This window comes from Antedon mediterranea, chromosome 5 (genome assembly GCF_964355755.1).
Source record: "Antedon mediterranea chromosome 5, ecAntMedi1.1, whole genome shotgun sequence".
Taxonomy (NCBI): domain Eukaryota; kingdom Metazoa; phylum Echinodermata; class Crinoidea; order Comatulida; family Antedonidae; genus Antedon; species Antedon mediterranea.
Window position 1 is genome coordinate 4171759 of NC_092674.1, and position 26816 is coordinate 4198574.

The 26816-nt window shown below is 34.7% G+C and overlaps 2 protein-coding genes across 3 annotated transcripts in view; one reads left to right on the forward strand and one right to left on the reverse strand.

Annotated features, from left to right (window-relative positions):
- Positions 1-1360: 1360 nt before the first annotated feature.
- On the reverse strand, positions 1361-3944 carry LOC140050180 (protein phosphatase 1L-like). Its single transcript, XM_072095255.1, has 3 exons — positions 3333-3944; positions 2715-2886; positions 1361-2374 (listed from the first exon to the last, which is right to left on the reverse strand). The coding sequence occupies exons 1-3, from the start codon at positions 3723-3725 to the stop codon at positions 1860-1862; spliced, it is 1080 nt and encodes a 359-aa protein (XP_071951356.1). The 5' UTR covers positions 3726-3944; the 3' UTR covers positions 1361-1859.
- An 870-nt stretch (positions 3945-4814) lies between these two features.
- LOC140050179 (uncharacterized) overlaps positions 4815-26816 on the forward strand; it is a 33845-nt gene continuing 11843 nt past the window's right edge. For both annotated transcript variants that reach the window (XM_072095253.1, XM_072095254.1), the window contains exons 1-25: positions 4815-5115; positions 9374-9824; positions 11184-11321; positions 12437-12566; positions 13146-13287; positions 14010-14123; positions 14696-14965; positions 15516-15669; positions 16427-16567; positions 17183-17300; positions 17425-17575; positions 17836-17973; positions 18761-19006; positions 19447-19609; positions 19741-19868; positions 20122-20403; positions 21347-21478; positions 21872-22039; positions 22361-22540; positions 22925-23119; positions 23615-23860; positions 24307-24498; positions 24977-25159; positions 25688-25882; positions 26314-26559. In XM_072095253.1, the coding sequence (XP_071951354.1) occupies positions 5067-5115; positions 9374-9824; positions 11184-11321; positions 12437-12566; positions 13146-13287; positions 14010-14123; positions 14696-14965; positions 15516-15669; positions 16427-16567; positions 17183-17300; positions 17425-17575; positions 17836-17973; positions 18761-19006; positions 19447-19609; positions 19741-19868; positions 20122-20403; positions 21347-21478; positions 21872-22039; positions 22361-22540; positions 22925-23119; positions 23615-23860; positions 24307-24498; positions 24977-25159; positions 25688-25882; positions 26314-26559 (4552 nt within the window). In that variant the 5' untranslated portion in view covers positions 4815-5066. The remainder of the gene's footprint in view (positions 5116-9373; positions 9825-11183; positions 11322-12436; positions 12567-13145; positions 13288-14009; positions 14124-14695; positions 14966-15515; positions 15670-16426; positions 16568-17182; positions 17301-17424; positions 17576-17835; positions 17974-18760; positions 19007-19446; positions 19610-19740; positions 19869-20121; positions 20404-21346; positions 21479-21871; positions 22040-22360; positions 22541-22924; positions 23120-23614; positions 23861-24306; positions 24499-24976; positions 25160-25687; positions 25883-26313; positions 26560-26816) is intronic.

The following is a 26816-nucleotide window of genomic DNA, read 5'->3' on the forward strand; positions in this document are numbered from 1 at the left end:
ATCCATTTTTATGTAGCGCAAGTTCTCAATGCCCTCTGTTAATTTCTGGCCGATATAAAATGACTCTGCCTTGCCTTGCAAATAAATATTAAAGATAACAGACAGAAAAAACTCTGCTTGTATTAACTGATGACCAATGTTAAAATATTAGCAGACAGGAAATTGTGTATGTCTGGTATGAATTGAGGACCTTGTGAAATGACTGGAGATAGGCATGCTGATTGAAGCCTTCGTTCACACACAACCACCCACATGGTTTGGTTTTACTATACTGTACCATACCAAGACTAGTATAAATCTACCTCAAAAAGCTTTAGTTTGGACTAAATTCCAAGGTATTTTTGGTCCACATTTAATCCTATATGTAATCCAACATTATCCCCTTCCCTATAAACAACCCAATATAAAAATTACGTAGGTACAATACTTTTTGCAATTTCATAATTCTCTATCAGACTGTATTTTATAATGATCTTTCATTTTAAGAAGTCTACTATACTATAAAGCCCAGTTCTTGATTCAATATTCCCAAAAGTCTTTTTCATTTTAATTTAGTATTACCATTCATCAATCATTCTAGATATCCAATAAAATAACACTTTGCATTTGTATGCAAATTACGTTTGAACATTCTAATCTTCATAACTTTTTGTTCTAAATTTATATTAACCATTTTACCAAGAATGTTTAGTACAGTATTCCTTATTTCACTAGGCAATATAAAAACATTTAATAAATAGCTTTTAAGCACTGTTTTTAAGGCACTACTTGTGAATGGTTGATGGCTAACAAATGTGATTACTGAATATTCATAATATTTGGATTATGTAATTACTGAATATTCATGACATTAAAATGTAATTATTAAATATTCATGACATTAAAATGTAATTATTGAATATTCATGACATTAAAATGGAATTATTGAATATTCATATAATTAAAATGTAATTATTGAATATTCATATAATTAAAACGTAATTTCTATATATTCATAGTAATATTATGAGTACTACAGTACCTTGGTCCAGGTTTGATCGTTTGGTTCATTACAATCATGACTCATTCACCTATTAAATTGAACTAGAATATGAGTCACAAAGCAATATTATAGTACTTAAATAATTATACACAATTGAATTAAATTAAAATTCATATGTATGACACACATAGTATTGACAGAAATTCTAAAAAACCGTATAGCAAAATGACAATTTTACCATTTTTCGTAATAATTTAAAAAATCATATTTGATAAAAACAAACATTTTTTTCACAGAAAACAAACGACTTGTAATGTAAAATAGTAAGTACATAACGTAATTATTATTTCAGGGAATACTACAGTATAACATGCAAAGATGTTAAGATAATGTTATTTAAATAATAATAATAACTTATATTAAAATAACACAATGTGAAACTATAAAAAAAAAGCATAAAGCTTAAATATTTAAATATATTTTTGTCTACACAATCAAACTATGTGACAACAAAATGTAATGTGCACATATATGGACATGATGATGTCATCAATGCCATATTTGGGCATATCACACTTTTTTTTATCAAACTAGATTGAAAGTGAAGACAGAGCATTACATACAATTTAAATTAAAGACAATTAAAACACTGACAAATATTGCTCACTTATTCAATCTGGCTGAACTGCATTTCATATAAAATATTCCGAGTCTATTATTTCTTTGCGAAAATTAAATGTCAATAGACGTTTAAACTTTCCTTGTTTTAATTAAAAGTGACCTTTGACATCCAACTGCTTAAGAACCCCTTCACATTGCTAAGTATTTAGCTCTGTTTAAGTATCCTCTTCTGAATAAGACAATCATTTATACTCACTCATTTGTTTTTCACTTTATTTCTGGTTTTTTCTCCTAAACGTACAACCATAACAGTAATATTATCAAAAGAGCCTCTATAATACGCTTGCAGGACCAGACTCTTCGCACCTAGATGAGGCTCATCGAGTCGTTCTTTTATAAATTGCACCGCTTCCTCGTTCGTAAACACATCCCATAATCCATCAGTGGCAAGAATCATAAACTGCGGTTTTACAGTTGACAAATTAAAAGTTTGTATATCAGGATCGGCAATAACATATTTATGTTCCTTTAAAGGAAAATCCCCAAGAGCTCTTGACGTTGCGAGAATACCAGCTACGCGCCACACGCCGTTAAAAGATATAAAACCGCCAGCTTTTTTTATTCGACGGCGCTCCTGCGGCGACTGAGGTTTGTGGTCGTACGACATGGGTATAGCATTACCGTGTTCATCACATAAAACGCCCCGAGAATCTCCGACATTTGCGACAGTTAATTCGTTACCCGATACGACTGCTACAATTGCTGTTGAGCCTATGAAAAGAGATAACAGAAATATTGATTTATACATTTATCTGAGTAGCTCTGTCTACACTATCAAACTAAAAAAAAAGTATGATGTACCCAAATATGGTAGTGATATTCCCAAGTATGGTAGTAATATGGTGTCATTGTGTGACTGTCCATATATGGGCACATCACATTTTGTTGACACTTTTCCCTGGTTTTAATCTACTTTCTTTATACAGACTATTTTAATATTATATTATATAATAATACCTGCTACATCATTGTTCGATCTTGCAACAGTTAATAATTTAATAATCTACCTTCTTTATACAGACTATTTTAATATTATATTATATAATAATACCTGCTACATCATTGTTCGATCTTGCAACAGTTAATAATTTTTCATCCAATAATAACATTTCTTCTATTAAAACCTGTGAATAGTTTATATTGGTGTTGCTGCTGTATTTTGATCTATTTAATCTTGCTACAACTGTTTGGGACAATAATTTTTCTGCGAATTCTGAAGCGAACTAAAAATAAAATGATGATTTAAATCACATTTTATAGTATAAATATAAAAAAAAAATTAACATTCATTAAATTTATTAATATAATATAATTCCAATCAAATAAACAACTATACATTGTTATTTACAATACCACACACAATAAATACAATTTTAAAATACATTAAAAAAAATTAAACATATCCAGCTGCATTTCCACAAGCATAAATGCAAAATGGCTACACTTTCAACAAAAGTTTTGTGATGGTGGTCTAATGGTAGGGTGCCCACATTACCAAGAAATCCTGGTTCGAATCTCTTTTGGAGCACCTTTTTCTCATTCTCACCCTGTCAGGTTTCCCCCATCTTCACCGTTTTAATAGATTGTAATTCATTTCACTTGACGGTTTATTAGTATTTATCTTTGTTTTTAAAATAGATAGATAAAATAAATATTATTATATACAAACCGTTCCACCGTGACCATCATAAACACCGTAAAAAGAAATTCCTGATTGACTGGAATCATCAGCATAATCATAGCGATCTTCCATATGTGACCTTCGACCTTGAATTGCATACACACCAATATTATCTTCTTTAAGTTCACGTTGAATAGTCTCTTGCGCTGACCCGAACACTATATTTTCAAAAAATGGTTTTCTAGGCCCATTTCCAGCAGACTTCGGAAGGCGTTCGTAACCAACGGTCGAATAGCGTTTTGCCCGTTCGATAACCATTCGGACGTTGTCACCGTTTAGTATATATCGATAGACAAAAATAATAAGAGCAATAAGTATAAGTGTTTCGTACTTAAGGAAAACACTTTTAGTAACGCGACTTAACATTGCTAAAAATGCCATGATGACTGGAAAGACGAAATTTGTTGTAGGCCTGTCGGTGATCGGTTTTCATCAAGGCAGCAGCTGTCATTTCCTGGTATATTAAAACAGGTTGAAAGAGTTTATTCGTGACAGGTAGGTAGCCTAACAAGCATCACTTACGATACAGTTGTTTACTACTCTCTGTACTCAGTTATAAAAATCTGCATTGCGCCCTCTGTCGTTATCCAGGGCATTACAACTTTTAGGTTACATGCAAATTATAGGCCCACCAGTCTAATAATGGGCTAAATGGGGGATAAGTTTACTATTGGGTCGTGCGCGCGTTGTGCGTTTCTCCCAAAGTATAATATAAAATATTGCTATTTAGCAACGACAGTGGTTATGATAGAGTCAATGACATTGTTATGCATTTACAAAGTGAGACTTAAAAAAAAAATAGGAGCGCTTATTGAGCCTGTGTTTTATAATCCGCCTCTGATTCGTGTTTTCCCAGCGCACCTAAGGTATTCAATCTAACCATGATTAGTTAAGATCTAGGCATATTTGTAGCATTGAGGGGGGCTAACAAATATTTCCAAAGTATTCCACTTATTAGTTAATTATTGACAAAACTAAAGAATGCTTTACAGGACATTATACGGTATGGCATAGCTGCAGTTAAAGTTCACCATCCACGTACGTCAGGATTAGAGTGATCCGATCCGGTGGCCAGACAAAAATCCGAACTACGCTACTGTTTTTACGTGCTACGTTTCAATATGACGTCCACATACGTAATTTTCCTCCGTCACACTTCCGTCCTCCGTCACAACACGACGTATACGCAATGCGAGGTTGTTAACGCAACGCAACGCAATGACGTAAGCGCAACGCAAGCGAGTTGACCAATCACATGCGACTGTTCGAATAATCTATCGCTTGTGATTGGTCGAATGACACTTGCCCCTATGTTGTTTTGTTGTGTCCAAGTGGGAACCACGCATTACATGTGGTGCGGTGACGTCCTTGTGTTTTGCATCTGAGTGGGACGAACGCCCCTCGAAAAGATCACCATACAATCTCTCTTTGATTATTAACATTTACAAAAATGTGTTTTTTTTATTTGAGGAAATCATGAAATCTTAAATAAAAAACACATAGTAAAAAAAATACCAATGTTATAAAATTAAGCCCATGGGCTAATCAAGAGCTTACACTGTCGTATTTTGATCCGGGAACCAACAGGCAGGAAATAGAAAACAATTGTAATCTTCGGGAAGCAGATCATCACTGTAGAAGAAGGCGTATTGTTATTCAATCAAAGCAGAGGCTACTAGATCAATTGTTTTTACGTCGCTGCTGCAGGGTGCCTCTTGCAATATGTCCTGGGATCTTATATTAATCCTAGGCCTATATTTACTTTCGAAAGGTAAGATTTTGTATTTTCTAATGCTACGGCAATGTACTATTATTTTAACTATTAAGCATAATATGTTTTTGTGATAATACTATATGGAGTAATTACTCTATGATAATACGTACGACTGGATTGGTTTTAATTTTATATAACCGCGTCACGTATACTGTTTTCGATTTGGCTTTTAAGACACTGTGTGCAGTAATAGGCTATATGTTAATAATAATAAGATTTTTATAGCGCACATACCACTCCAGAGTGCTCAAGGCGCATATATGTTAACTAATACTTGATCGTTCAACCAGTACCGTCCTTTGATCAGTAACCATATTGGTACACGCATGTTACACGCGTGCATTGTCGAGCGAGGGTAAAATATAAAATCCCGAGTTTAGTTTTAGTGGCTGATTTAGAAGTTAAGCAGAAATTACCGTCAGTAGGCGAGATAGATAATTTTGATATTACTAGGCTGTATCGTTCGAATTTATATTTTAAATAAAATTCGTATAATATTTGTATTTGAGTATTTGGCATCACCCTGATATTGTGTCCTGCTTCCATTAAATATCTAAATAGTTAAAAGCACTTAAGTATGTTGGTCTGGACACATTTACAATGCAAATGTGACTCATTATCTATATATAAATTTACGTAAGGGCAAAATTCGGTAAATCGCGCCTTACTTTTAGAATTTTTACTCGATGGTATGTAAAGTTGGTTCGTACTTTCGGTACTGATTTTAACCGCCTGATGTAACCCTGTTTACTAATTAAATTAAGTTAGATAATTAGTTATTGACGATTAAAACGAATTTAGGTTCAAAGATTTGCCCCAAATAGGGGTGTTTTCCGATCGTGGTATACACTGTCTAATGGATGTCCATCTTGAAAAATACCCGCCACAAAAATGCGAGGAGGCTTCGCATTTTTCTATCTCCTCCTACGATAATTGTTTTTAATAGCTGAAAACCGGTTGAACAGTTCGAGTACAGCATCATAATGTTGAAGACAGGCCGATTTTCTTTAAAAAATACTATTTTGTTACATTTAATATACGTTTTTACAAATGTATTGATTTGTGATGAATGGAACATTCCAAATTATTTGGTTTAACCATACAGGTATAGATTTAGATTTATGGGCCTCCTTGGAGAATAAACATAAATAGTATTGCAATGCTGTACAATACTGTTAAGGTATTAACCACTTTTGATCGCAATTTGAATCGCAAATGTCTTACTGTGAGTGTTGGTACTGTTAGATGTAATATAAAAATATATACAAATAAACTTTATTACTGTGAGTGTGGGTAGGCCCTACTGTTAGATTATAAACATATAATATACAAATAAACATTCCAAATTATTTGGTTTAACCATAGAGGTATAGATTTAGATTTATGGGCCCCCTTGGAGAATAAACATAAATAGTACTGCAATGCTGTACAATACTGTTAAGGTATTAACCACTTTTGATCGCAATTTGAATAGCAAATTTCTTACTGTGAGTGTTGGTACTGTTAGATGTAATATAAAATATATACAAATAAACTTTATTACTGTGAGTGTGGGTAGGCCCTACTGTTAGATTATAAACATATAATATACAAATAAATAAACGTTATTACTGACAGTTGCTTCTCAACGTTTGTATTAATTAATAATTTAAAAATATATAAACGTCGTAGTGGTGTATCGTTACATGTACTTTACTATTTCAATCGACTATGACAGTGAGAGTTTTAACAAAGTACCGTATTAAATCGTAAATGTTTTACTGTATTTAGTGGTATATTATTTATAGGCCTATAAAACATTAAAAACAATATTTCGTTACTGAGTGGATAAGAATATATTTTAAAATGTTTCCTCTTTGTACCTATCTTCTTTCCCCATCCCTCAACCCTTAATGTTACATACAAAACACAAATTGGGTTTGTTTAAATGAGTCCGAATAAAAAAATTTGTTTCTCTCTCGGAAGTAATTCCCAGGGTGCTAATTTTGGTTGACTACATAAATCATTGTGTATATTTATTCGTTTCTGTAAACGACAATGTATTATAGTCCTGCGGTACGTACATTTGAAATCTCCATTTTTTTCTCGCTGGAAATACTGTGTATTCGAGAACCATCTGTGGGCACGACCTAGATGGTACGCGAGCGAAGCGAGCGTGCCATCTAGTCTGAACAATTTACCTATCATATTGAGTCATAATACGCAGATAATGTAACGTTATCAACCACCCGGTTAATGCATCCTGTGTTTGTAATCAGAGGGTTTAGACAATGGTTATTAAGCAACTAGTTTTTCTTGCTAATATATCTCTAAAGTGGAAAATGCAATCTGTCCCGATGTGATTAAGTTTTATAGGCCAAGCCTAAAGGTGGGTACGGTCGAAACAATGTGATATTATGGTAGTAGGAGCTATTGTATTATCATCACACAACTATGATAAATCGTTTCCTTGTTTCGCATGTAATGAACCAAATTAAAGTTAAAGTAATATATTTATGAGTATTCATAAGCTTTGCAACTGAGAGCGGCAATATATTCATGAATATTCATAAACTTTGCAGCAATTGACAACATCAATATATTCATGAATATTCGTAAGCTTTGTAACTGACAACGTCAATATATTTATGAATATTCATAAGCATTGCAACTGACAACGTCAATATATTTATGAATATTCATAAGCTTTGCAGCAACTGACAAGATCAATATATTCATGAATATTTATAAGCTTTGCAACTGACAACGTCAAAAAATTCATGAATATTCATAGGCTTTGCAACTAACAACGTCAATATATTCATGAATATTCATAAGCTTTGCAACTGACAACATCATTGTAGATGTTGTGATAATAGATTTCCTCAGTTTCCAAAGTTAACGACGTGGTCATGTAGGCCCTACTTTCAGTTGTGAGATTACACGATGATTTTAGACTGTACAGTACATGTATGCGTGAGTCTCAATAATTACGTAATATGGCACTCAGAGACAGACATAGGCTTACAAATGTTTCAATAGTTTTATATCGATCGAGTGGCCATAATGTGATCGATAATTGACTTGACTGATTGGGGAAATCAAATTTGTTGATTCTAAAATTTTCGATCAATTTAGAATCCATGAATCGCAAGCAGTTTGAAGGAAGCCGATGGGACTCTACTGACTCTTGTATTCTGACCTACTTTCTTTTTATCTATAAGCGCGCTTAATTTATCATAATTTAGTTATTCCAAATGCGAAAATGAAAATGATGGTATTTAGTGATATAGATAGCCTTTCCTTGACGATTTACTAATTTCTTTAATGTTCATGTCTATTTAAAGTTAAACGCGCGAGTTAAAAAAATGATGAAATCGTACAGTTTGTACGCGCACGTTTGCTAATTTGTACGCGCGCGTGTAAGCACTAGTGAAATTATGTACACGCGCGTTCAAACATTGATGAAAATCATACATATACAATTTTAAATCATCCAACTTGTACGCGCGCTTCGACTTTACAGTTTTAAATACATTCCAAATGTATATTAAAACATATTTTTTATGAAGTTAATGAAAGAACTTGTAATATTTATCCTTGGCTGTAAGATCTTGAACTCCGGAAACAAAACTTGCTGCGAAACGGACGTGAACTATCCAATGACATAATCAATTCTCCCATTATGCCTTCTGGTCTTCAAATCTGTGGTTAAAAAATATAATATAATTTTCTAAATTGCTGTTTTATTATTATCGTTATAAGGCCTCAGTACCGATATAGGGTATAGTGGAGATAACATAACCCCTATTAAAAAGTACCCTTAACAGGGATTGCGGATTAAACATGTCCCCTTGAGTCGCTTTACATGCAGCAAAGTGCAATAACGGATATGTCTCTGAAATTTCCCCCAAAGAAGGGGTGCTATTGTATGTTTTCCTCTCTCCACCCAGGTGTATATGGGTACCCGGTTAGATCAAGACACAACTTTGCGCTGATTACTAGCTGTATTATGGGAGTATGTTTCCATACGTGTTTGATCCAAAAAAATGACTGGGGTAATAATTTTCAGCGCTTAGAGGTTTCAAAACATTAGGCGCTATATAAATCCTGGATATCATTACCATTATTCTCAATAAGATATTTGAATTATGTTTCAATCATATTATACACCACTAAATATAGAACACTCTACAAAGCATACGATCACGATCATTTGTTGGTTGCGCTTTTTCAAATAATACGTTTGTAATAATGTTTTGCCCTTAATTCTTAGCTACTTGCGAAGAAGAACCATGGCCTCGACTGGTGTGGACTGAACTCAGACTGAAAGACAGCACTGCTAAATTACAAAGCTTACCGGCTGATCCTAACGATTACATTTCATCTAGTTCTATATCAACACGATACTACTATACTAACAAACCAGCGCATTGGATAGCTGTTACCAATGACTTTGAAGAACGAACCGTCTTCTGGAGTGATAGTGGACAAAAACGGATTATGAAAGGCGGCCTTGGCGATGCTGCTACAGCATCGTCCATCTACCAGGGCACTTCGTCTTCGGTTGAAGGAATCGCAGTTGACTGGCTAGCGAAGACTCTGTACTGGGTAGATGAAACCTACAATTGGATTGTTGTTACAGATTATTATGCTAGTAATATAGCGATATTAATTGATACTGGATTGTCGAAGCCAAGAGGTATCGCAACTCATCCACATAAAGGGTAAGTATTAAAAAACCTATAATTTAAAAAAAGTAGTATAAATAAAGATCTAACTGCGCGTGACCTTTTTAGCTCCCTCATTTTAACAAGTCGTTATTTAAAAAATACCATTGATACTTCGCGTTTATATTAATAAATATCTATAATTATATGTAATGATAATGATGATGTAAACTTTTTGTGCATACCGATAAAGTTTGTTATCAAATCAAAACTAGAGGGCGTTTGACAATTTACAAAGGGGAATCCCCTAATTTGCAGCAGCCCCACGTGTCGTACCCACATGCGATTGGTTAATCGAATCAGAACGTAACGTGGCGCGATGCATGAAGTTAATCTTGTGGAATAGGCTAGATTGTTTAGTTTTTTTGAATTGCGGATTTGATATAAAAGTTGTTTAATATATTTATTGCCTTGGCCTGCGGCTTGATTGATCCTTGCTCAGACATTATTATACTAGTAGCTAAAGCTTGCTTGAATTGGTTACAATATACTATACTAGGTAGGCCTAGCTAGCTAGGCCTAACCATGGAGTAAATTCTTTACTCCATGGCCTAACTAAGTACGAGGACTCCCTGCGAGAGGCCTACTAGGCCTCCTACACTACTTAGTAGTACTGTAGTAGTAGTAGTAGACTATATATGTAGTAGTAGTCAGGCATGGTTACAACGGCGGTGTCTAGCAGAGAGTGGGGATGGGGCTAGGCCCTCCCTACCACTCTACTAGCTAGCTATATGCTTATCCTGCATTACACTTCTACACTTCTTCTAGTTAAATAATACTATTAGTAATATTCATACATTCTGAAAAGGTTGTTTATCAATAATAAATACTAGGCCTAGGATACATACTGAAAAGGTTGTTTATCAATAATAATAATATAGGCCTAGCTAGGCTATATAATGTTTGTTCAATAATTAATAAATGGAAATTAAAATGAATATACAGTACAGTACCCTCTAAAAATAAATAGTACAACATGTAAAATCAATATACCATGACATTTAAAAAGTACACTAATATTTTAATAATTAGGCAAACACTGACAGATGGAAATAATATTTAATTTCAATATATAGCTCTGAACTAAGAAAAAAAAAAGTTAAGTATATCTTTATGAACATGATGTCATATCACTACCATATTAAGGCATATCACTACCAAATTAAAATTGTCAAATTAGTTTGATAGCTTAAAAAAGAGACTTTTTAACCCACCCCACCCTCCAAACTCTCCTCCATCCACTCCCGTCTCTCACCCACTCACCCGGCTAAGAAATCTAACAATCATACTATTATTAAGTGGGCCTATATATCAAAAAGTTTGTTCTCATACACATTTTGTTTTTATTTTACACAGTTACCTGTTTTGGACAGACTGGGGTTCAGGAGACCAGAAAGTTGAAAGGTCAACTTTAGCCGGTGATGATCGAGTTGTTTTAGTCGATGATGATCTCTTTTTTCCAAACGGTTTGACGATTGATTTTGCAACAGACCGGTAAGCTTGCAAGTTTTCAATATTTAAGGAATTTGTTTTAAAAACAATAGGCCTACAAGTTCTAAAGTTTTAGAATACAAAGCCAGTTTACACTCTAAGTTATTTTGCCAAGTAACGCACCTTCCTAAATGATTAAAATGACAGTGCAAAAGATATAGAATATTCATGTTAAGTTTAGCACTTCATTTTACAATATTTAGGCCCTCACTGCCCACCTAACCAGCGGCCCTATTTCAAAATCCATTATCGGTCATAATGACAGCTCACAAAATCTGTATTCTTAATTGTGGTTGCTCTTTTATATGAGTGTATTACAACTTAAAAGAATTTTGTTTCCAACAAGCATGTTAAGCCGATTTTCCACTAGGCGAATTTAGTCGCACGAATCAAAAGCGTCACCTTATACGCATAGAGAGGGGTTTGGAAGATGGAAAAATGAATATGGATGTGTATAGGGCTGGCACTTTCGATTCATGCAAACAAATTTGCCTAGTAGTAGGCTTCAGGTCTAACGTTCTTTCAGCCTAATTAACGGTTAACAGCAATCACCCAAGCATTTCTAATATTTCCTTTACAACAGGAATTCTGTCTATTTTGTGTTGGTACTTTAATAAAGAGTAAAAGAGCTTTAAACGGAAACAGTCAGATACAAAATACCCCCATGTGGTTGCAAATTGAGGAAACGCTTAAACATATTGTTGTTTGAGATTGCTTGGCTATACACAGCTAACATACCAGCAGGCATTGTTTCTATGTTATCTAATACATTGCGTTATTGACTACATTCCTGTAAGCCTATACTGTACTACAAGATATAACAAACAGTATGTATATACAGTATAACAAAATATCATAAGATTTTTTTATTGTCACACTTATGGTATGATACAAATTCACTAAAAACATAAGGCCAATTTAAACAGATGAGCGGTAACACAAATATAGAATATTTGCGAACGGGGGGTTTACGCTCAAGATAGATACAGACTCTACGTGGGACAAGCTACGTGGTTTTTCACGTACCGTTACCGCTCGTATGTGCAAATTGTCCATAACTTTCAACATTAATAATAAGACGCTTTTTCAAATTTTTTTCCAAAAAAATTTTTTTGTAGACTATATTGGACAGATGTGAACGTTGCATTCAGTAAAATAAAAAGCACAGACCTGAACGGCAACAATCTCACAACAATTATTGAAATAGCTTCAAGTACTGCACACTTCTTTGATCTTACAGTCTTTCAAGTGAGTATTAAGCTCTGTCTTGGCTTCAAATCCAAAGGTCTGGTTCAAGTCTTGTCATTCAGAATTTTTTCTAATGACAATTTACAACTCCACTCCAAAGACTTGTAATAAGACTTTGTTTATGTAGAGTACCTTGTGTATGTTTGTCTTGTGAACAGGATTGCCACCTTTAAGAAGGATAGTGAATGAATTCGATTATGGTTATCCTTGGAAATTTGCCAAAATATAATATTTATAACAAAACAAAACTAATAGAACAATCCTACATCATTGTAATCATCTTTTTGAGGGATTTAAGTTGGTTCATTTTATGAAGAAAGTTTTATAGTACAGTGTTTTTATGGAAGCAAACTTTTGGGATGATAGGCGGACCAAGTAATTGTTTAAAAATTTAGTCTACGCATAAAGTGTAATACACACCCTTCCGCTTATTTTAGGGACAGTGTTTGATTGATTCACTGTTCGTCTATTTTCCCCAAACAAAAGCGGACAATTATACAACCTGACCAATTTGTGGATTTCCAATATATATCGCTATTTAAAACATAACCCTGAAGGATATTTATTTTACATTTGCAGAATTACTTATTTGTTACTGACTGGCGGAATTATCTACGATGTGTCAATATAAAAGAGAAGTCTCACTACTTCGCCCTGAATCTTGGTTCTCGTCCGTATGGAATCATGGTTTTTGGCAATGAAAACCAACCTAATGGAACATGTATGTGTATTTCAATTAATATTAGTAGTCATAGTCATAGTCATATATACTTTATTGTCCATTTAAAAAACAGAAATGTGATTTGAAAACTGGCAAAATACAAAAATATAAAATACAATTTACAAAAACACACACAAAAAGTTAAGAGGCTAAAAATTTTTAAAATTAGATAAAAATTATCGGTTACATTTTACCTTTGTACTCTGGAGTTATATAAGTGTATAGCATTAGGTACAAACGAGCACCTAAACCGTTTTGTTTGGTATTAAGTGCACGTAGTCTTATGCCAGAATTCATGAGAGCAAATTGTTTGTGAAGAGGATGTGTTTCATCATCAATGATACTTTTTACTTTTTTAGCATTATCATAGCATTATAGGTTTAAATGTATTTTTTATATTTACTCTTTAAATCAAATCTATAACATACTGTATGTATTAATTCTGTATTCTGATGAAATTATTTGCTTTTTGCGATGTAGAATGTAATTTAAACTGTTTTTTCTTTATTTGTGAACCCTTGCTTACTACTAAATACTGCATTGATTTAAGCCTACTCCTTTTTAATTATTAATATACCTCTCTGTACAAATCACTTTTATTCGGCTTTTAAAGTCGTTGACGTAGACACTTAAGAACTGTCAACAAGTTGTTTAGATTCAGGCCTTGTTAAAAAAATACTCACCCATACATTACTCTTTAAATGTACTGTATTCATTTTTAGCTCCTTGTGCCAGCAAGCCATGCAATCAAATTTGTGTTACTGATCCTGGTCCGGATGGCTATAAATGTCTCTGCAAAGAAGGATATGAATTCTTTGATGGGAAGTGCAAAAAACGTTAGTACTGTACCCCCAATGGTTGTATTCAATCACAGTTTATTTGCTTTAGATATTGAATATTATATAATACCTAAATAAATTCCTGTCATTTGATTGGATGATTGTGTCACATGGCATGCAATAGTATGCACTATTGAACAGTCATTCAATAGTACTCTTTTTGTAAACAAAAAAAATTCACTTTATAAATTAATAAATATTTAAGATTAATTTTAGAAGTATTTAATTACAAAGACAATTTTAAATCTTTATTTTGAATAGTAATATTCCATGCTGTGGCAGATTTGTTTCTGCTGTTGTTTTTGGTTTACAAAATGTAAAAAAATTAATAAAACCACTGGAGATAACCCTAAACTTGTGAATATTTTTCAAGATATTATACAGCAAACGTGTATCTCACTTGCCATATTTGGTAATTGACCATAGTCTTGACAACATTAAAAATCAAAGTTACCAAAAAGTATTCTTAGGACATCTTAATATATAATTAATAAATTTGTGTAATAATTGATATTTAGCTTGACTAATACCCTACTGAATTTAATAATACAATACTTTTATTTTATCAGGAGAAATTGGGTTAAGTTCACCACAAATTATTTTCTCTAAGAGTAACAGTTTATGCGGCATTCCTGGCAACTTTCCCGATCTACCGCTACCAGCTGACTTCAGTGCTCCGTGCTTTCTACAGAATCAAACGCACATTGTTGCTCTTCAATTAGACTCGGAGGAGAAACTGTTGTTTTATTCGGACGCAGAGTTAAGGCGTGTGATGTCGGTGAGACTCACCCATGGGTCCAATACCAACACCATCATGGGCGGTGTGGGCAGCGTTGAAGGTTAGTTTTTACTGGATGCTTGCCAGATATACATAATATTTGTAGAGAGAAGAGAAATAAAATAAAAGTTTCTATCACTTTCTGTTTAATTTATTCTCACAATAGAACATCTTTGGAGTCCGAAACTGTGATTATCACCATGAAATTCTGTCATAGTTTTCATGTTATTGATTCCTCTATGTTAAATAAATTAATTTTTTAAAAATGTTGTAGATGTTCAAAAATAGTTAATTCAATTCATCTTTTTATTGATCTAATTCATATAAATCAGAAGATATTGTTAATATAATACACTACAGCAGATAAAACATTTCCCAAAACATGCTGTTTGCTTCTGAAAAAAATCAAACCACATATCGATGAAAAGGTCTATTGCTCTGCCTACACTATCAAACTTTATGTGAAAAAAAAAATGTGATGTCCCCATATATGGACCTGATGATGATGTCATGTCACTACCATATTTGGGCATATCACTCACCATATTTGGGCACATCGTCAAACTAGTTTGATAGTGTAGACAGTGCTTAAACTTGTTCTCTTCCAACAGGCATTGCAGTGGATTGGATAAGTAAAAATCTTTACATGACTGACTACGCCATGAACCGTATCGTAGTTTCTCGCTACGAGGGCACCAGTCGTAAAATTCTTATAGACACAGATGTCATTTCTCCGAGAAGTATCGCTATAGATCCTCGTGAAAGGTAATGTATAAAACTGCTATAGATATAATTGGAATAAAACAACCATAAGATATATTTAATCCCCCTAAATAAATGATTTTTTTATATATTTTGTGTTGAATATGCCAATTTAATGTCATATAATAATTCTTCACTTTGACCAAAAATTGGATCGGAAAAAAAAATTTACCTGAAAAAACAATTTAAAGCAAAAAATTAAATAAACTGTTTTGGTTGAATTTACCTGTTTATTTTGTCATTTTGTAAGTGAAAACATTTTTTTTTCTTGAAATGAAATACATCTTTAACCCAAAAGGTGAAAATTATGTACACAGGACTAAAATAAACAAAGGATACTCTATACATAATGTATAATGTCTTTAGAAGTGGAGTTTATGAAACAATTCTAACACCTGCTTTCAACCTTGTGATTGGTATCTCAGCATACATTTTACACCATTTCCTGTACTGGTACAAGTTCAAGTTCAAGAGACTTTCCCCAAATATTTTGGGCGTTCCAAGGGGCTGTACTGTATTTTACATAACATTTTAATTTGTAAATTATATTAAATGGTTTAAACAAGCGCTTACAACATAGTAAATATTTATGTATGTATTTTATTATATTGTGGAAATATATTGAAATTGAAATATACCAGATTAGGTCCATGTATGAACTTTGCCTTAAATTTTGTAAATTATATCTGTGCTGCTACGTCAAAGTAAAATCTACACCTCGATTGATTTTATCACTGTTGTTTCTTGTCATTTCTTTTAGTGCAAAGTTTTTATTTTGGACTGAATTTGGAGAACCAGCACAGATCGAACGATCCTTTTTGGATGGTAGCCATAGGCAGGTGATAGTATCAAAACCTTTGGTATCACCAAATGGCCTCACTATAGATTTTGCCAGTAAAAGGTAGACACCTTTTTCTCAAGATGTGAAAATAATTTTCATTTTTATCTCAAATAAAAACTTATTCTAAGCTCTGTCTACACTATCAAACTTTATGTGACAAAAAAATGTGATATGCCCATATATGGATGATAATGTCATATAACTACTATATTTTGGAACACCACTACCCTATTTGGGCATACCATACTTTTTTTGTGAAACTATGTTAATTGTGTAGACAGAGCTGTAGTTTAGCAATTTATTTAGTAGATGTAGTGTATAATTGTGTATATCCAATATAATATGGATATGATGATGTCATCACTACCATATTTGGGCACATCACTACCATATTTGGGCACCTCACTACCATATTTGGGTACATCACTACCATATTTGGGCACATCACTACCATATTTGGACACCTCACTACCATATTTGGGCACATCATATAGTTTACAGTAGTAGATGTATATCTAAAATAATAGAGTTTTTTGCTGAGACACTGTAAAATAGTAAAATAGTTGAATTGATCATGTGATAAAATGCCAGGTCAAACTTGAGTGACCTCTCGAGCGTCATAACCATGATTAACAAATTTAAATATAACCTATAGTTATTTTCAAAATTTTGCAGGTTGTTCTTCGGTGATCGCAGTAGTAGTAAAATTGAAAGCGTGGATTATGATGGCTTAAATCGTAAACTTGTGTTCGCAAAGCCTGCAGCTCATTTCTTTGATATGGATATTTATCAGGTATCGTAAATTTTAGATTTTACAAATTAGTAATAACCATACATATACTATATTTGGATTTCTGTAAATTGTTATTGATGGTTTTGACCACCATTATAGCTTTGAAACCATTTTCTTTTTTGAGGATTATTTACTTTTTACGGAATGGAATGAGAATACCGGAGTTCATGCAATTGAATTTGAAAGTGGGCGGGAACAAAAGAGCCTGCTGCATGATGGGATAGCATACGGAATAAAAACATATTCACCTTCAAGACAACCAACAGACGCAACAGGTTTGTACGAAACGAAAGTTTTTATTTTGGGTAAACACAGATGCGGATCCCAGAGGAGGCCTGCCCGGGCCGTGTACTTGGTGTCTGGTCTGGGCACCCCACCCTATTTCAACATGCTGGACACGCCCCTGAAACACACTCACAATGTTACGTGCATGGGCCCAGGGAACTACCATGTGTTGATCTGGGCTTCCAGATAATGTTGAATTAAATTAAACTAATCACTGTATTTAAAATCAATATCATATGTCTTGTTTCAGATTATATGGGACCAAGTTGCTTGGATGAAAATGGCGGCTGCCAACATCTGTGCTTACCATCATCTGATGCACAAGGCTACACATGTGACTGTAGCACAGGATATAGGATACATACAGATGGCAAAACATGTGTCACAGGTACTATATTAACTCTTCAAAAACATTTGTTTGAATAATGATAAAATATATGCTGTGATGGGAAAATGTCCTAAGGGGGAAATGGTCTAAAATGTCCAGAGGGAAAATACAGAGCAACCAGCTTGCTCCCAGTTACAACAGACCAGTCAGTGACATGAGGGAGACTGATTGTCAAAAATAAAATACAGTAGAAATCCTCTTTTAGACATGCCTAATAGGGGAACTTACAGAGTGCATTATGACACTAAGACTATTTTACTTTTTCGAAAGTGTCATCATCCGACTTGCCTCATCTTACCCTTCCTTCAAATTTCTGCTCAAGAACCATCTTCTTGTTTAGTTCCTTCCTTTTTCCTATCTTTTCTACTGAGAGGGCCAATTTAATTCATTTTTTTATTCTAAATTATTTGTGCATTATTTTATCAATTTTATTTATTTTAATTTAATTTTTATTGTTACATGTTTATGTCTTGTCATGATGTATTTCTGTGAGGGTCCCTAATGATCAGCTTCGGCTGGATTGACCACCCTCGTAAAATAGTTGTGGTCCTGATCTGTGTTTTATTTTAAAAGTAAACTTTACAATAGAGCTTATCCATGATTTATTTTTAAGATAGTGGAATTCCTAATTACTTAGAAGCCCCTCCCCCACACCTCCCTTTCCCTTTCATTCATTGCATCTGAGAGGTCCCAGAGTACTTATATACTATAATAGATTATAGTTATGCATCTTAATCATTTTTAAATGACAAAAAGCACTAACAATATTTGTTTACATTTTTGATAGATATTATGGATGATAATTTTATTCTTTTGGCCGACACGTACCTGCATGCGATTTTCCAAGTAAGCCTTGGGGGCGCCACTAATGGTTACACAGCTCTTCCATTGGGAATGATGTCGAATTCTGTTGCAATTGATTTCGATCCAGTTGATAAAATGGTGTACTGGACAGATGTCGATTCTGGAAGTATCAACCGAGCTAAACTAGATGGAACGATGCGAGAGATTGTTGCACGTAGAGGAGTGGAGAGTAAGTAACTCTTTACACCAGTTTCGTGACTATACGCAGGTTTTATGGAAGCAAAGAAAAAGTAAACGTCCCATTATTGTGTTTAAAGCTCTATCTGCACTATCAAACAAAAAATGTGATGTGCCCATATATGGACATGATAATGTCATATCACTACCATATTTGAGCATATCACTACCATATTTGGGCACATCCCTTTTTTTGTCAAACTAGTTTTATAGTGTAGACAGAGCAACTATACCAAGTTCCAGTACTACTATTTGAATGTTCCGTTGAAGCCAACCTGACCCCCTACTTGACCCTAAGCACTTTGATTGGCTGATCATCATAATACTGATGAAATTAAGTTCATGTATTGAAAACCAGTAAATAACTTTAAATTGAAACCAGATGAAAATGTTTTCACATAATCCATACCGTATTATTCAAATTATTTTTAGGTGCAGATGGTATAGCAGTAGACAGTGTATCTAGACTCCTTTTCTGGACAGATTCAACCAAGAAAACAATAGAAGTATCACAACTTAATGGTCTGGATCGTAAGACTATCATTGACACAGATGTTGACAAACCACGTGCTATTGCTGCTGATTCAGTAAATGGGTAAAATAAATCCGTTGTTTTCAATTTGCATTATAATTATATTTACTGAAATAATCAGATGATTATAATTTGTGGATTTTGCATTCAGTAATAAAAAAAATTAATGAATTGTTAATTGTATATAAATTTAGGGTGATATACTGGACAGATTGGGGAAATGAGCCAAAAATAGAAAGAGCAAACATGGATGGAACAAACCGGACTGTTCTGGTTAATTCTGGTTTGGTCTGGCCAAATGGACTTGAACTTGATTTTCAATGTAGGTATACATACATTAATACAAATTCGATTTGATTCTTAATATTTAACCATGGAGTAAAGAATTTTACTCCATGATTTAACTAGGCCGACAAAATTATGTAGCCCCCAAGCATGATAGAAAGTTTAGCCTGTGGCCAAGGTGGTGTAGTAAGTAGTTGATTAAGAAATGTGCTTTTTGACTCAACTTAAAAAACATTTAAAGAGTAAACTATCATCTAACATCATCTTATTTTATCTTTGTCATTCAATAGCTAATCGATTGTACTGGTGCGATGGGAAAATGTCCAAAATTGAGAGCATAAATTTTAATGGTCAGGACCGGCAGCCTTTGATCGACTTGGGTAGTTCAAAAGAAAACCATTTGTTTGGATTGACGTCTGATGAAAACAACATTTACTGGAGTAATTGGGCCGCTGGTATGGTAATGACGGTTAAAAAAACGGATATAGATACAAATGGAACATCATTCGGTTTCAAAGGCTTTACTAAAATCAATGATATATCACTTTACAATAGCAGATTAACAAGACAAGGTATGCGTTTTAAATATTTGATTGAAGTATTTTATATAGTTCATACAGAAAACCATTTTAATTCATTGTGTGCATGTGTGAAGCATTTGGGAGAAGAGTTGTGCTTCCGATATCCAGGTGGGCTTCTGATATCCAGGTGTGCTTCAATATCCAGGTGTGCTTCTGATATCCAGGTGTGCTTCTGATATCCAGGTGTGCTTCTGATATCCAGGTGTGCTTCCGATATACAGGTGTGCTTCCAATATACAGGTGTGCTTCCAATATAAAGGTGTGATTCTGATATCTAGGTGTGCTTCTGATATCCAGGTGTTTCTGATATTCAGGTGTGATTCTAATATCCAGGTGTGATTCTGATATCCAGGTGTGATTCCGATATTCAGGTGTTTCTGATATTCAGGTGTGATTCTAATATCCAGGTGTGCTTCCGATATCCAGGTGTGATTCCAATATCCAGGTGTTTCTGATATTCAGGTGTGATTCTAATATCCAGGTGTGCTTCTGATATCCAGGTGTGCTTCTGATATCCAGGTGTGCTTCTGATATCCAGGTGTGCTTTTGATATCCAGGTGTGCTTCCAAAATCCAGGTGAGCTTCCAATATCCAGGTGTGCTTCTGATATCTAGGTTTTCTTCCAATATCCAGGTGTGCTTGTTATTATCCAGGTGTTCTTTCAATATCCAGGTGTGCTTTCAATATCCAGGTGTGCTTCCGATATCCAGGTGTGCTTCCAATATCCAGGTGTGCTTCCAATATCCAGGTGTGCTTCCGATATCCAGGTGGGCTTCCGATATCCAGGTGGGCTTCAATATCCAGGTGTGCTTCCAATATCCAGGTGTGTTTCCGATATCCAGGTGTGATTCCAATATCCAGGTGGGCTTCAATATCCAGGTGTGTTTTTGATATACAGGTGTGCCTCTAAGATTTGTATACATCTTCCTTGCAGGTACTACAGCTTGCTCCGTGCAAAATGGTAACTGCAGTAACCTGTGTTTACCTCTTCCTGGCGAGGACCGTACGTGTGCATGTGCCAATGGGATAGATTTGACACCTGAGAATGATAATATCTGCGATGGAGGTAACGTTTATTAATTAAATACTTTATTAAGGGTCACAAACCCGGTGTCATAATTATCTTGTACTTTACCACATTACCACAAATGGTTGTATCTTCAGGTAACACTCGCCCCTAGCTTATTTCTCTCAGAAAAACCTGCCCTCTCACCATATTACCACCCTGACCTCTCACCATAGTAACGCCCCGACCTCTCACCATAGTAACACCTGACCTCTCACCATAGTAACACCTGACCTCTCACCATAGTAACACCCTGACCTCACACCATAGTAACACCCTGACCTCTCACCATAATAACATCCCAACCTGCTCTCCAGAACACATCTACCCCTCACCAAGTCACCTCATCTCCCACACCTGTTTAACAAAATATTTTCAATTATTCTTTACCAGCTGTACGGTGTCCTGAAACATTTGAAAACGGAAATGTGTACAACTGCGACCGTTTTCCGTATGACTCTTGCCAAGTGGATTGTGATATTGGCTACGACATTCTTATCCCAGAAATCGACTGCAAACCTAATGGAGAATGGAACATCAGTTTGAATGATCCATGTCAAAGTATGTAGCTTTGTCCCTAAAGCTCTGTCTACACTATCAAACTAGTGTGACAAAAAAGTTTGATGTGCCCAATTATGGTAGTGGTATGCCCAAATATTGGAGTGATATGACATCATCCTGTCCATGTATGGGCACGACATCACATTTTTTGTTGTCACATAAAGTTAAATAGTGTAGACACTAGAATAAATAAAACTGCAAAATGGCCTATTTAAAGTCTGATTTGTTAATCTTAATTTTTCATGTTTTTTGGGGGACTATACATCTTTAAAAATGAAATATGTTTTTAAATGAATCAAGATTTGTATTATTTCTTACTAGTTGTCAAGTGTCCAGTGCCCATTTTACATCCAAACGTGTATATCGCGGATTGCCTGCCACCATATGAGTATAACACCAGTTGTACTTTCAAGTGCGGGACTGGTACATCACAAACCAGTGGCAATGCGACCCAGACATGTGGAGTCAGTGGATGGGAGGGTGATCCACTTACCTGTCAAGGTATGAATTATATTTCCTGATTTTATTTGTTTTCCATAATTATTCTTCTGCAGTACCTAGATTTTTTACTGAAGTAACATGTGATTTCATTGTAGAAGTATGGTTACACACAACAAATCTTAATGAGTTTAGTGGTTGCATAAAGCTTGGTTCCCACTATAGATGCAACTCAAGCTAGTTGACCAATCACAAGCGACTGTTCAAATAATCAATCGCTTGTAATTGGCTATTGACTATACGTTGCGTTACTTCCTTGCGCAGCACCTCTAGTGGGACCACGCTTAAACAGGTTAAAGCGTAAACAAAATGTATTTACTGCAGTAACTGCAGTATAATGGAATTTAGATTCTTTCTTAACATTTATTTCTATACCTTTATTTCCAGTTGTGCATTGTCCACCTCTCAACCCACCTGCCAATGGAGCATATTCTCCCAGTGCTTGTTCCTTGCAAAGTGTGCAATTTAATCAGATTTGTGGGCTAGGCTGCTCTAGTGGCTATGATCTGTCAGGATCTAGGACTCACCTTTGCCTGGAGGATGGTACTTGGAGCAGTGCCTTTGAAGATAACAAATGCATAGGTAAGGATAATAAGTTATGGTTATAGTTTATGTTGTTGTGAAGATTATTTTTTGTTCACACAATCCAATAGCACGCACATGATCTGCCAAATACAGGATTGAAAACCATTCTTTCTAAACCAAGTCTCATGAGGATTTGTTAGTGGTGCTGAAATTGCAGTCAGATCATTGATGTAAAATATCATAGGATTTAAACCAAGGGCACTAGGATTGATAAGCATTGGCATATCAACTACCTTGCCACAGTGCCACTACTATATTTTGTACAGTAACCAACAAATAATTAATAATTATTCTTTTTAAAAAATAAGATTTTGATGATCTGTTTATTATTTTATTTGTTCCTTTCAAGTGAAACATATAAAGGAAGCACCAAGGAGAGACAAGAGCTGTCAAAGACAACTATCACCAAAGGGCGTGTCTCTCCAATTATTATGTTAGCAGAAATAAATTATTTCTCATCATCTCATTTCAATTATGTATATTTTCTTTAAGATGTCGAAACTCCAACGTTTGGAAACACTTGCCCACAAAACATCACAGTTATCACACCCCATGGTAAAGATACAATGAAGGTGACATGGCAGGTACCAATCGCAACAGATAACTCAAATGACGTGAACGTGACGTCAGATGCTACACCGCCTATTACCTTAGGGGAAGGAGAACGGTTGATAACATACACAGCAATAGATGCATCAGAAAATAAAGCTACCTGTACCTTTGGTGTAATTGTTGAAGGTATAGTACAGTCAACTTCTCCCAATACTCTTGGGCTGATCTAAAGGTCTGTCTACACTATCAAACTAGTTTGACAAAAAAATGTGATGTGCCCAAATATGTTAGTGATATACCCAAATATGGAAGTAATATGACATCATAATATCCTTAAGTTTGATTGTGTAGACAGAGCTTAATATGTGTTTTCCAGAAATTCTTGTATTCTGAATGTGTTTCCAATGGGAGAGGAAGAGTTTTTGGTTTTCAACTGTATTTCATGAATTATAATTCCTTAGTAATTCTATGCCAGAATCCAATGTCTGGGACACATTTGGGACCAAAGTGTCCCCATAATAGAGGTGTTCTAAAGGAGAGGCTCTAGTGTAATTATATAATATAGTAATAATTTAGTTCTGTTTTGTACACGAACTATATTATAATAATAAAATAACTCGTTTTCTCTGCAGTTCGACGTTGTAAAACATTACTTGCTCCTATGCACGGACATCTTGGTGGCGTAAATTGCGGCAACCATCTTGGAACATCGTGTGAAATTGTTTGCAATGAAGGGTATTATATGGTGGGCGGTGATAGTAATCGGACGTGTTCTCTACAAAATGGTCAGCCTATCTGGACAGGTCAACAGCCAAGTTGTTCTAGTGAGTTTGAAGAAAAGATCTTTGAATTATGAATTAACTTCATGTAATATAATAATAATAAAAATATATATTAGTACCACATTTCTATAGTGCCCTTTTCATGAGTAATGCTCAAAGGCGCTTTACAAGCCTTATTACCCCAGTAATTTTTGCTATCAAACATGTATGGAAACATACTCCCATAATGCAGCTAGCAATCAGTGCAAAGTTGTGTCTTGATCTAACTGGGTACGCATTTAAAACACCTGGGTGGGGAGAGGCAAATGTAAATAAAGTGCCTTGCTTAAGGATACAAGCAATGCGGCGAGAGTTGGATTTGAACCACGACCCCATGATTGGTAATCCAGCGTCCAACACACTGCGCCACAGTGTGTTGAATAATTTAAATTACATAAGTGAAAAATTACTAAATATTAATTTAGAAAAGTATTAAAGAAAAGTGATTGTTTCAGTTGATTTTCATACTTGTTTTTTGTAGATGTTATTTGTCCTGAAGTTGAAGCTCCACAACATGTGCTCAAAGCTGCCTGTTCTGCTCCTTACATTCTACACACCGAATGCCAGTACATTTGCCAGAAAGGCTACAACAAAGTCAGCGGATCTGACCGGCAAACATGCGGAATAAGCGGCGAATGGACTGGCTCACTTATTCAATGTGAAAGTAAGTTGTGTTCATTTAACATGGAGTAGAAACGATATGGGTTGATTGTTTTCAGGGTGTTTAGAAGAAGGTGTTTAATAGATGGTGTTTGCATGGTGTTTAGAAGAAGGTGTTTAGAAAAAGGTGTTTAATAGAAGGACGTGTTTGCAGGATGTTTAGTAGAAGCTGTTTACTGGCTTTTTAGAAGGTGTTTAGTAGATGGTGTTAGCAGGGTGTTTGTAGAAGGTGTTTGCATGGTGTTTAGAAGAAGGTGTTTGCAGGGTATCATTAGATGGTGTCATTTTATTGATGTTATTTTTATAGCCTTCGAACATATTGATTGATTTTGTCAAGAAAAATGATCAACCAAAAACATAGTACAATGTGTTATCTGCATTATCTTATTAAAAATAATAATTGAATAACACCTATTAAGGGGACACTTTTTGGGTCCCAAGGTGTCTCTTTAAGAGTTGTACTGTATTTACCTTACCCCTTTATTATTAGAAATCTAGTAACATGTTAAATCTGTTTTCTTCTTGTGCAAAGTTCAAACGTGCAGAGCAATTCCGGCATTTGCACATGGCATGATAATTCCAGCCAACTGTACCAATGCTGGTGGTCGCTACAACGATGAATGCACCTTCAGCTGTGTTGAGAACTATGAACTGCAAGGTGAAGCCGTACATGTCTGTGGAGCCAGTGGCCAGTGGAGTAATATGGATGATGAACATGTCTGTCAAGGTACTGTATATAGTCTGGCTTTTTCAGACACATGCCGCTATTAGTAGAAACCCCCCCCCCCCCCCCTTTAGGGAACACTTGTGGGAACCAACTAAGTTTCCTCTTAATAGATCTGTTATCTGAATAGGTGTGACTGTAGTGTTAAAATATATATTCACAGGAAAGTGTCCTTTAATAAGGGTGTTCTCTGTTAATAGGGGTATCCAAAACTAGTGTATTTCCAGAATGCAATCCCCTGCATTGTTATAATAAGACCCTACATTTGTTCGAATTTTAGTAGGAGGACTTGAGAAACAAAACCTATTTAGTCTAAATTAATATTGATTGCTGCCAATTTGTAATTTTAGTTATAGTAATTTTAAAATGTGGACAATTTATTTAGAAATATCTTTTTACAGACCTCCAACTCCTGATATTCTTTTTCATTTCAGATCCAACTGCTCCAAAGCTGGGGCAGTGTCCAGACAATATCAATGTTGTTGCAAATCGCAATGAAACAACAGCTGAAGCATTATGGGTGATTCCAGACAGCTTTGATGAAAACGGTGAAAGGTTAAATGTCACATCTTCAAAGCCAAATGGAGAACGCCTCTCTGAAGGGAACCACACAATCGTTTTGTCTGCTACCGACTCCAAAGGCAAAAACTCATCTTGCCGCTTCATTGTTGAAGTAACAGGTAAGTAAAAACATTCTCCATTTTCCCGTGGTAAATATTGAGGGGGGAAAAACGAACACATTTTTAAAAAGATAAATTTAAAAGTAAATTGTGGCGATAATTTTCACAAACAAAATATTCATTAGGGAAAAAAAGTTATTATTACATATAGTATTCTCTAGATTTACCTCTGTTTTTGTGTAGAATATTATAGAAAGCCCAAGGCCACAAACAACATGAAAGTGTCCAACAATTCATAAATCTTTGTCTACACTATC

What these genes read in the sequence shown, in the direction of transcription:
- LOC140050180 (XM_072095255.1), bottom strand. Translation starts at nt 3,725, where the DNA reads ATGGCATTTTTAGCAATGTTAAGTCGCGTTACTAAAAGTGTTTTCCTT. An exon ending in ATGATGGTCACGGTGGAACG is followed by an intron (nt 2,887 to 3,332) that starts GTTTGTATATAA and finishes TTTTATTTTTAG; the next exon opens with TTCGCTTCAGAATTCGCAGA. An exon ending in ATCGAACAATGATGTAGCAG is followed by an intron (nt 2,375 to 2,714) that starts GTATTATTATAT and finishes CTCTTTTCATAG; the next exon opens with GCTCAACAGCAATTGTAGCA.